This window comes from Aythya marila (assembly GCF_965140915.1).
Source record: "Aythya marila genome assembly, chromosome: 2".
Classification (NCBI taxonomy): Eukaryota; Metazoa; Chordata; class Aves; order Anseriformes; family Anatidae; genus Aythya; species Aythya marila.
In genome coordinates, this window is record NC_139043.1 from 33082751 (window position 1) to 33093871 (window position 11121).

General features: G+C 38.0%; 1 protein-coding gene across 7 annotated transcripts in view; it reads left to right on the forward strand.

Annotated features, from left to right (window-relative positions):
- Window positions 1-9455, forward strand: part of ABCB5 (ATP binding cassette subfamily B member 5) — a 35284-nt gene extending 25829 nt beyond the window's left edge. For 6 of the 7 annotated variants that reach the window (XM_082754559.1, XM_082754560.1, XM_082754561.1 and 3 more), the window contains 8 exons: window positions 936-1139; window positions 1925-2025; window positions 3452-3592; window positions 4069-4225; window positions 5757-5954; window positions 6828-7034; window positions 8024-8170; window positions 8732-9455. In XM_082754559.1, the coding sequence (XP_082610685.1) occupies window positions 936-1139; window positions 1925-2025; window positions 3452-3592; window positions 4069-4225; window positions 5757-5954; window positions 6828-7034; window positions 8024-8170; window positions 8732-8929 (1353 nt within the window). In that variant the 3' untranslated portion in view covers window positions 8930-9455. The remainder of the gene's footprint in view (window positions 1-935; window positions 1140-1924; window positions 2026-3451; window positions 3593-4068; window positions 4226-5756; window positions 5955-6827; window positions 7035-8023; window positions 8171-8731) is intronic. The other variant, XM_082754562.1, reaches the window with a different exon arrangement.
- Window positions 9456-11121: the final 1666 nt, after the last annotated feature.

Sequence of the window (11121 nt, forward strand, 5' to 3'; positions counted from 1 at the left end):
CTATTGTGTTCTCTGAAGCGCTGCAGTGTCAGTAAGTGCCATGCCTCATGCTGTGCTGGCTGAAGTTTCCAAATTCATCTTTATGTGCAGCCCCTGGAACATATGGCAGCAATTCACCTTGGCATTGGTTTAATTATTACTATTTTAAATTGTATTGAACAAGAAAAGTCTTTTTAGGGCAGGAAAGTCTTTGGCAAAAGAGAGGAATTTTGTTTCCTGCCCGAGGATTTTTGTTTTTTCCATCAAGCCAAATATTGGAAGACAAGCTATTTCCACGGGGCTGTTTTCAGGCCTTTTTTACTACACATCAGAGCAGTATCCAGCCACCCTGATGCTGGATACTAATCATATCTCATTTTGAAAGCTCTCAATGTAAAGGTTATACAGGCTGGGAGGAGATAGGAGTTCTTCAGTACAAGTTAATATTTTCCACTCATTAGCCTTGCTGAGATTAAGCATTTTTGCAGGGTGGCCAAATTGGGGTTGGGTTCCCAGAAAAATGTTAGATGGAGCAATGCAAGGACTTGGAGATGTGTAGTTTCACTGCTGCTAGTGGGATGGGTTAATGGATGACTGTCATTAGAACTAAGCTCCTCTTGCCTACTGCTGGGCACCCAATCTGTCTTCTTACAACAGTGACCACAGTTTCGTGTGCCTCAGGTAGCAAAGGAAGTTTCAGATATATATTATACAACTTCTATGAACAACTTTTGAGACATCTTTAACCTCCCTTGAAGGCTTGAACACTGGGAGATAGAGGAATGTCGAGGAACAGTTACATAAGTACATGCACTATGTCAGTGCAGAAGACCATGCATGATTTAGTTTTCCAGCTGAACTGTTGGCCTCAAGTAAATAGTGATTTCAAGTGGTGATATAACTAACAAAAAGAAAACCTAATGATGGATATTTTGGGGTTTCTGGATTTTTCTTAGGCAACTGGAAGCCGACTTGGACTGATGACTATGACGGTCTTTACCCTTCTGACTGCCATCATTATTGCTTTTGTGTACGGTTGGCAGTTGACTTTGCTTATCCTGGCCTGCATTCCTTTCGTTATTGCTACAAATGCTGCAAGTGTTAGCTCGGTGTCTGGTCATGCAGCAAAAGATCAAAAAGCTTTGGAAGAGGCTGGAAGAGTAAGTTCTCCAATTTTAACTACAGGGTTTTGGTGTGAGATCACTTTTAAGGACAACATTACAGCTGACTCAATTATCCAAAATAAATGAAGGGGGGAGAGGCCAAGACAGGGTGGGGGGATGGAGGAAATGTTTATATATCCCCAAGAAAAGCAAAACATAGATAACGCAAAACATCTGTAAATTGGATTATAAAAATGCATTTGAATGCCTCTGTAGCAGATTTCTGGGCAGCGACAGCTGTAGCAGTACTGCTGTGTTTTGTGCCTGTGCTGTAGCCAGAAGTGTTGCAGGGCTGAGCTACCAAGCCCTGACACAACTGCTTCTTCATTCTGTCACAAAACACAAACTCTTAATGTGCTCAAGAGTTAGGGTACTGCCTTCATTTACCTGATACTGCTTTTCAAGGAGACAGAAGTAATCCATGCAAAAAAGTAAACTGTGTCTAGATGACTGAAGTTTATTCTTATTTTATTAAATAGTATTTTATTTAGATCCCAACTTATGGGATAGGGCAGGGACTGTTGACACTTCCTACATCCTGATGTAAAGGTTCAAAATTCAAATACTTTGTTGGCTTCAGACTCCCCTTGCCTTGTGACCTTGGGGTAACTTCATTATTCTGGGCTTTCCTTCCCGGAGATAACAGACCTCAATTTCGTTTCTTAAGTACATGCTTTCTGATCTAAACTAGTAAATGTTAGAGAAGATATCAAGCATTTAAGAGAGATGCTGTAGATTTCAGGTGTAAGGTATTACCTCTTATTTTTTATCTCCCAATTTAGATATCAACAGAATCAGTTGAAAATATAAGAACTGTAGCTTCACTGACAAGGGAAGAAGCATTTTATGAAAAATACGTAACAAGTTTGAATTGTCCGTATAGGTAGGATCTTTTTTCTTCAATTCTGTTCTTTGAACAGTTTAGTCTTCAGATTTATTGTAAATACACTTCTTGCAAACTGTCCAATACCCACAAGATTAGAAAGGATATCAATAACCTTTTTCCATATGCTTGAAACTTGTTTGCTTGGTGTCTTTCATGCTTTCTTGGTGTCTAACATACTTTCTTGAATGTAGAGTTTAGAGGAGATTAAAAAATAAATTAATTAATTAAACACACATTTGCAGGAATTGCATTTTCATTATGCAAACACTTTATAAAATTTATTTTCCTCATATTTTACAGAATATTGTTTGCTTGTGTATACATAGGATATAGGATATCTTTTTCACTCAATTTCAGCATGTTGGATTAATACTTGTTAACTCAGGAACAGACAGTTACCTCCCATGCCACACCCATTATAACATAAACCAGCTTGATTCCACCCATGTGACATCGAAACCTCAAAATAAACTTCATACATTTCCCTTGTTTGACCTACTATCTGCCACTGACTTCGTCTCTGCTGAAATGCATTCAAACCACCATGGCTGCCAGATTTTTCTAACCCCATTTTATTTAAATGAAATAGCTTAAAATCTTATTTGTTTCTTTCCTCCTTCAAGGTGAAAATGTAAAAGATGGAAAATGAGGAAGGAAAAAAAAAAAAGAAAAAAAAAAAAACTACCCTCAGACAAAACAGTATTAAAATTCAGTATCTGGTAAACTAGCATTATCCAGGATATAGGCAGGATGCTTGCCTAGACTATCAAAAGTCTCTGATTTACTGCTCAGATTGGAAAGGAGATCTCCATTCCTTCAGAGAGAGCATCCTAAACCACAAGGGCAGAGAGTCCTCCTGACTCTGATTCAGTGTGCATTCAATTAGCTACACAAAATGAAACTTCTCCAGAAGGACAGATTGAGAAAGAGAGGCTTAGTCTAAATCCCTGAGGGGAAACCCAACAATATGTCCCTGCTTCGAATTGAGATGAGATGTCTCTGCTTGGATGGGAAGACCTGTCGGAAGGCCGCAGGCAGCTCTTAAAGCTGGGCTGAAGCCTGCCTGTTTTCTTAATACGCTGGGTCATATGTGGTAGTTATTAAAATATGTTTATCTGCTCCAGTGACCTGCCCTGCTGTAGAAAAGCAAAGGGAGAGATTCAGAATAGCATAACTGAGGATGAAGGATCTCATTGCTCTAATTTTCCGTCCTAAGGGCAGCTCCATATCACGAGGCATGGTGTTTTTAGGGTCAGGCAGGGGTGGTTTGTGAGTGTGTGCACATTCTGGGTTATCAGTTGTGTTTTCAGGGAAAGAGCTGTGTTCCTTGGAAACCTTAACCCAGAAAGTTGGCCATCCCCAAGCCAGTGTCTGCTGTTTCTATTTTATGAGTTATTTACAGAAAGTCTTCTTCCTTTATCAGAGATTCTCTAACAAAAGCCCCTTTCTATGGATTTACCTATGGAGTAGCTCAGTCTGCAAACTACTTTGTTAATGCAGCAGTCTTCAGATTTGGGGCATGGCTCATTGCCCATTGTTTGAGCAACTTTGAAAGTGTGTTTATGTGAGTATAGTTTGTGAAGGTAAAGATGGATACATGGGATAGTGATTTAAATGCATGCTAAATTTAATCTAATTACAGAGGTAATGGGGTGTGGAGGCTCAGGAATCTGCAGTCTGGTTGGGAGTGCAGTTTGAGCAGAAGGGCTGTTTTGGGGAAAGGTGTGTATTTGGGCAGTGAAGCAGCAAGCATGTGACTGTGCTCAGTGCACAGTCTCTGAAGGGGTCTTTGCAGTTTGACATTCCTTCCAGGCAGAGGGTTTTACACAGGCAAATGACATGACACTAACCTAAACTACTTACCTATAAAATAGCAACAAATATTTTTTTCTAATACTCTGACATTTGGGGTGGAGGTGGAGGAGGGAGGAGAAAGTGCTCTACAAATGTCATAATCTAAAGATGCTGAAAACTTTATTTTGAGGGCTTGTTTTACATGTGAAGAAAAAAAAATAATGATGCTTTGTCTTTTGTTTTTAGAGTCTTCTCTTCTGTCATATTTGCAGCTATGAATGTTGGTCAATCTGCTTCCCTGGCACCAGATTATGGTAAAGCTAGAATTTCAGCTCAAAGAATCTTTCATCTTTTGGACAGAAAACCTCAAATTGACAGTTACAGCAAAGAAGGTGAAAGATTGGTAAGGTTTTTCAGAAAAACCTTTATATAACTACTTAGTAATGCTTTATTGTCTACAACTGTATGTACAGAGTTTCATATTTGTAGGGTGTCACTAAAGACAGACACTATAAAATAATGGTACTGCCTTGTTATTTTGCGTTTCTTATTTTAATGGACCATATTATTCCCGTTTTTTGGTCAGAAGTGTATAGCCTTCAAAGCTTTGCTCTGAATGAGCTCAAAATGATTTTTTATTCATCTGGCCCACATTTTAAGGGGTTTCAGGAAAACACTGACAATGTCAGTTCCACTCACAGTTGCATTGTCTTTGTAAGGGTTTATGGGAGAAATAAAATCCAAATGCACTTTACTGCTGTTTTTGTAGACAAGTAAGAGTAGTTCTTTCAGAGACAGAAGAGTATTGCCAAAATCCATCTTCATACAACTGTGGAAACTCTCACAAGCAAAAATGTGCTCTTGAGGATTCAGAACTAACCTAATGAATAATCTATTTTACTCCAGAGGCTTAAAATATCTCACTTTTAAACCAACATAGTCGTTAAGGAAACTGATCTTGGCACTTAAACTGGGAGCATTTCATGCAGAAACTTGACATGATCTGGAAGGATTATGTTTGCACATCCAGTTCAAAATGAACCCCCTTGTAGGTGTTATGTGGTAGCCACTACTCAGGCAACTGTAATCTGGTTTCATTAACATTAAGCTCTTACACAGGGTTTTCAACCTTTATAGTTAGGATCATGCTTATTTATATTCTTGAAACAGAGCCCTCAGGCACAGACTTCAAAAGATTTAGTAGAAAGTCCCTGGTAAAATTAAACTTGAAACTAAGTATTTCTGTTATAGACAAGACTCAAATATGAGCAAGACTTGTGACTTCAGCAAAGGAAAGATTTGAGGCCCTTAAATTAGATCTTCAGCTGCTGTGCTAGTGCTGCTGTTTACATGTACGTGGGACTGGCTCCTGCCCCCAAATAATAGGCAAAGTCTTAATGCATGCCTCCTTTCTTCCACTTGTGCTTAGAAATCTGTCTGTCTAGCTAATTAATAACTGCAGTTACTTTTTAAAACACATCTTGCCCTACATACTTGTAAATTATCTGCTAAAGAGTTTTGCTCTGTTACCTTAATATCTGATCATGAACTTGTGGTTTATTCATTCAAATCATGCTACCCACAACATGAGGTCAGGAAAGCAAATGCTGTAGAATTGCCTCAACTAAGTGCATCACAAATGAAAAATATTAACATTATTTCTGTGAAATAAAGATAATCCTTTAAAATTGAAATGAAAAACAAATACAGGAGTGAGATGCAGAAAAATCCAAAGGATCTAGCAATTCACATCTGAAGGTTGTACCATAAATAACAATACTGAATGCAGTCCAATATGTAATAGCAAAGAGCATCAAAAGTGATTTCAAAAACTCCATCCCAAACTCAGCTCTCATTTAACACTTGGTTATTTTAGTTGAAGCTACTAAATGCTAATACAATCATGTGATCTCTGTTTTTTGTTTTTTTTCCAGAGTAATTTTGAGGGCAACATTGAATTCAGAAACATCAATTTTGTATATCCAACAAGGCCAGAAGTTCAAGTTTTGCAAGGACTCACCGTGAAGGTTAACAAAGGACAGACTCTGGCATTAGTAGGAAGCAGTGGCTGTGGCAAAAGCACATCCATTCAGCTCTTGGAGAGATTTTATGACCCTGCAGAAGGACAAGTGGTAAAAATAGATTTGTGTGGCTATTAATAATTGTTGAATCTACTGAACTCCTTATCTTCCAGAGTTTCAGAGGCCTTAAAAAATCCTGGCAATATCTCTGGAGAGCTGCCTCTTTCAGAGGTATGGGCTACTGAGGTTGCAGCTGTAATCAACCTCAAGACCCCTGTCACTGCCTGCCTCCACGCATTACCAGGCCAGCGCTGGCACCTGTGTTGGCACACAGGCACTCAGGGCACAGATACCACTGAAAAAGGTAGTTTCAGACTGCATTGTCTCCCCAGAGCTGCTCACAATGTGGTCACACTAGTGCATAACACTCATATCACTTGCTTGGTGGTGTATGAGTTCTCTCATAATACAAATTCACACATTAGAGCCATAGCTATGCACTCCGGACAATACAAATGTAATCTCACAGGATCCTACCATCAGAGGGGTGCAATGGGTTTTGCGATGTGTTGCTAATAATATGTATAGAAGGTCCAAGAAAACTTTCTTGGGGGTTTTAAAATTGGGCTAAAGTTGTTGCATGCAGCATCTTAGGGATGTTTTTTATGTGTAAAGTTTCCAAATACTGTTTGGCTTCGGCAGGGCTGGATGGATTGCAGGAACAGCCTGTGCGATGTGTTCTCCATGCTTCTGTTTGCTAGGAAGTAGAAGTGAAAACACACACAAAATTAAAAACTAATGAAAGGAAATATTTATCTATACTGCTGGTTCAATTCCACTTTGCATGAAAAATGTACTTGATTTCAGCTGGAAATCTAACACACAACAGGTTTCCTGTTACAATTCATGCTTCCTATTTACACCGTGTATCTCTAGATGAGCTCTGTAGTGAACTTGGCATCATTTTTCTCTTGCTCTTTCTAGTTAGCAGATGGATTTGATACTAAATCTTTGCATTTACAATGGCTGAGGTCCAAACTGGGTCTGGTGTCACAGGAGCCTATTTTGTTTGACTGCAGCATCGCAGAAAATATTCAATATGGAGACAACAGTAGGGTTGTTAGTCAGGAGGAAATTGAAGCAGCAGCTAAAGCAGCAAATATTCATGCCTTCATTGAAAAATTGCCAGAGGTAAGAGATAGTGGTCTTCTCTTCACAGCACAATTAGATATCTAGAGTGACATAGAGAAATCTAGGCAATATGCTTATATAGATCAGAATTAAAGTGCACACTTGAAAATGAGAAAATACAGAATTGATGCTTAAAAATTTCAGCATGTGTGATAAGTTTAAAATCCCTGTTAAATTGTTGAAAACAAAAGTCAATATTCCAATCAATATAGCAGTAGATAAAGGAGAATGAGTGGAAAAAATGAGGACACTGCATAAAAATATTTCCTCATGTCCTCAATTTTTAATATTTTTTTCCTTTTACAGCTGAAACTTCTCACATTATTTTAGAAAAAAATCATCTTAGAGTATTTCAGTAAAACTAAATGCTTTATTTCTAATTGGATGTGCATGCATAGGGAGTGATTCTTAAAATAACACATGCTGATAAATCAAAAGTGAATGACATGGCATTTAACCTTCATGCCTGCCAAGAATTTGCTTCTAGCAAGAAAAAATGCTTTGATGGTTTGTTTTTGCTGTAGTTCTGCGTAACTGAAAATGATGTAATGATGCTGAAAAATACTGTATTTTTCTTACTACTAATGATGTTTGGGATCTTGTATTGTTATTCACAAGTAACAAGGATCAAGTCCATGATGTATATGTCACAAAACATTAAATACATTGTTACTCTTATGGTCATACACTCATGGCCAAATGTCTGGACGCCTTACCACTATTACTGGCAGTACTCCAGTCTTTGGAGAAGTAAATTTTCAGGCCAGGTATAAACATGTGGCTTATATATAACTGTTTGTACTTGAGGTGCTTATAAAACCTTAGCTTTATTAAAACCATTTGTACTTTTCTTTACTTTCATCATGGAAATACCTGATTATTTTTATAGCTACACGTAAAATCATTCTTTCTAATCTTTCTCTCCTTTCTCTAAGAGTATTCTCATGATTATTATTTATTTTTCACCTCTCTTCATTTTTAATATCCAGAAATATAATACCCGGGTGGGTGAGAAAGGAACACAACTTTCTGGAGGTCAAAAACAAAGAATAGCAATTGCCCGTGCTCTGGTTCGTAATCCTGCCATTCTACTTCTGGACGAAGCTACTTCTGCACTTGACACAGAAAGTGAAAAGGTGAGTAGTGAATGTTACATGAACTACTTATGTCTATATACATGGTTAGTTACTTTCTGTAGAACAAAATTTTAAGAGAAATCAACATGAAGTATTGCAGGTGCTCAGCTATGAAACAACCAGGCAGGTGTATATCAGTAGCTTTTCCATTTGCAAGCTTTGAATTAAAAGGCGGCAGGAATCTGTGCATATCTATTAAGAAAGTTTCCTTTTCTTAAGTTAATTATATATATATATATATATATATATATATATAATAACCAGCAACAATAGAAAGCACCTCCAGAAAGATAACTCCTCAATAGTCTTCATGTTAGCTGCATTTGATAGTAAATACTGAATTTACGTTCTGTTCCAACCTAAATGCACAAGAACCAATTTTCAATGACAAGTCTGACTGGCCTCAAAGCAAAACCCTGTTGAGCAAGGGTGTCTTATATGCACTGACTTTACATATATATCTACAGGAGATGTACTGAGGTGATAACAGTAAGAAATCATATGTGGTTCCTACAAGTAAGGCTCTCCAGGTACTAACAGCATTTTCACATCTGTGTGCAGATTGTTCAGAAAGCTCTGGATAATGCCCGGCAAGGTCGAACCTGCATCATAATTGCTCACCGCCTGACGACCATACAGAATGCAGACATCATTGCAGTGATCCAGAATGGCAGAGTGGTGGAGCAGGGCACCCACAGCCAGTTACTGGCAAAGGAAGGACACTACTATGCCCTTGTAAATGCACAAGTCTCTAATTAGTGCTGTTCGGACACTTTCACATCTTCCTGGAAAAAAAAAAAAAGCTTACAGAGGAGTAATGCTAGCTGTATCTGCCATGATGAACAAGGACTGGTTATTCTACCTGGTAGAATATTCTTTTCCCCATATACCCAGGGAAATGAGCAATGTATGCCAAGAAGCGGTAGGTGCATGGGGGCATCCCAAGGTCTGAATCTGCATCTACATTTGTAGGGATCATTCAATCAGGAGAGAGCAACATGAGACCATATCTGGACTGGTCTCATCCATTCTACTGGTTCTGGTGGGGTACCCAGGTCTTTCTGGCCCCTCAAACCCTGACCCATAAAGTTGGCACAGACTCTTGCACATTGGTACAGGAGTGTGACAGTGACCAAGTGTCATGGTTAAGCAGAGGGGTTGGTATTTATGCTTGTCCCTGGGCTTTTTTCACCAACCAGATGCAGCCATAAAGTCTTCTTGATTATCTAATAACTGTTGATTCTCACAGATGAGATTCAAAATAAAATAATTTCTATTAAATAGAGAGAGAAGGGAGTGTTTTTTGTTTTTGTCTTTTTTTTTTTTTTAAACACATTTCTTATACAATTTCACACGTTTCTTGGGGATTCAGTATTTTATTTCAGACATTAATTGTAACAGTAGCAAAATAGCAAAACTTCCATATAGAGATAAATTGACATAAAATATACTATTGTTTTGCTTAGTATTTTTCAACTGAGGACCTAAATTTAATGATTCTTGGCAGCCATCAGGGTCACTTCAGAAGTCTTCTGGGGAAAAAAACAAAAAAAGTTAGGTTGGCTCCTTTGGAGTAGACTCACATCAGCAATGTAAATAGCTTTAAAAAAATCTGTTCTTGTTTCTTTTCTTTCTTTCTTTCTTTTTTTTTTTTTTAATAATTTTGAAGCTTGTTTAAAGTGTTGAAAAATTTAAGTTTACACAAATTTTCTGTAGTAATAGATTATTCACCTGCTCCTTCATGATGCTGCACTACCTCCTTCAGCAGCTGTGGAATACCTACTGTGTAGCCCAAGAGTGTGACTTGGAAGCTGTTTTTTTGGTTGGCTAAACCCAATTACAGCATTTTAATTTTCCAAGGCTTTTGCTTGTGGCTTTGTTTTAGGATTTATGGCCTGGAGCAACCTGCAGTTCTTTATCGCTTCCAGATAACTCTTGTCTGCTACAGCTGAGCAGACTTACAGTAATGATCATCTCTGCTTATCTCAATTGTTTTCCAGCATTGAGGTTCATGACGGGAAAAGAATACACACAAGAAAACAAATGCTGGTCTCAGCTTTGCCAAAATAAATAGTCACTCTCCCTCGCACAGCAGTCATTTTCAGAGACTGTTACAAAGAAGTTATCAATTATTCAGGCACCCCTGTTGTGTGACCTTTTACTTGTGGTAGGCAAAGACTGCTGTCCTCATTACATTCTGAATTATTCAATGGACTATAATTCCCTTTTTCTTTGTTTTATTTCTTCACTGGAGTTAAAATAGGTAGCAGATTTTGACTTACAATTTTTTGAGGGAAAAATACAAAAATATTAATCTACCCTCATGTTGAAGCAAAGACTGATTTTTTCCTTTAGATTGCATGCATCTGTGTGTTGGTTCTTTTGCATTATTACTGTAATAAATTGCAACATTGCAGAAACTTTTTCATTACACTTTTAGAACAAGTAAAATATTTTTTTATATAAATAAAGATAGCACATAATAAGCTAAGGCTCTGTAACAAAACTAATCATCTAACATCTGAGGTCAGTTAATGGAACATCTTTGTGGAAAATACTATGTGTACATCCATGCAGGTAAGTGAAGAATCCAAAAGGTGCTTCCTACTGCCCAGCTTGGAATTATTTAGTAACACAGGGGCAAGAGGAGTGAGGAAATGTGCACTATTTGACCTGGAAGGTGCTGAAACAGCTACACCACAGTCAGCCTAGAAAAATAAGTTTTGTGACTACTGGGACTTGTTTCCCCTTATTTGCTCTTACAGAGGTCAACATTACCTACCATGGAAAGAAAAGTGATTACCCTTGCATCAGTTTTGGCATGTTCCTCTTCCCTGTTTATATAGAACATTCTCATGGTGCAATAGCTGGACAGTCTCAGTACCAGCTCTGTATTTTAGGGATAAACAAATAAAGGTCTCAAAGTGAGATGCTTGGCAGCACGTGTGGAA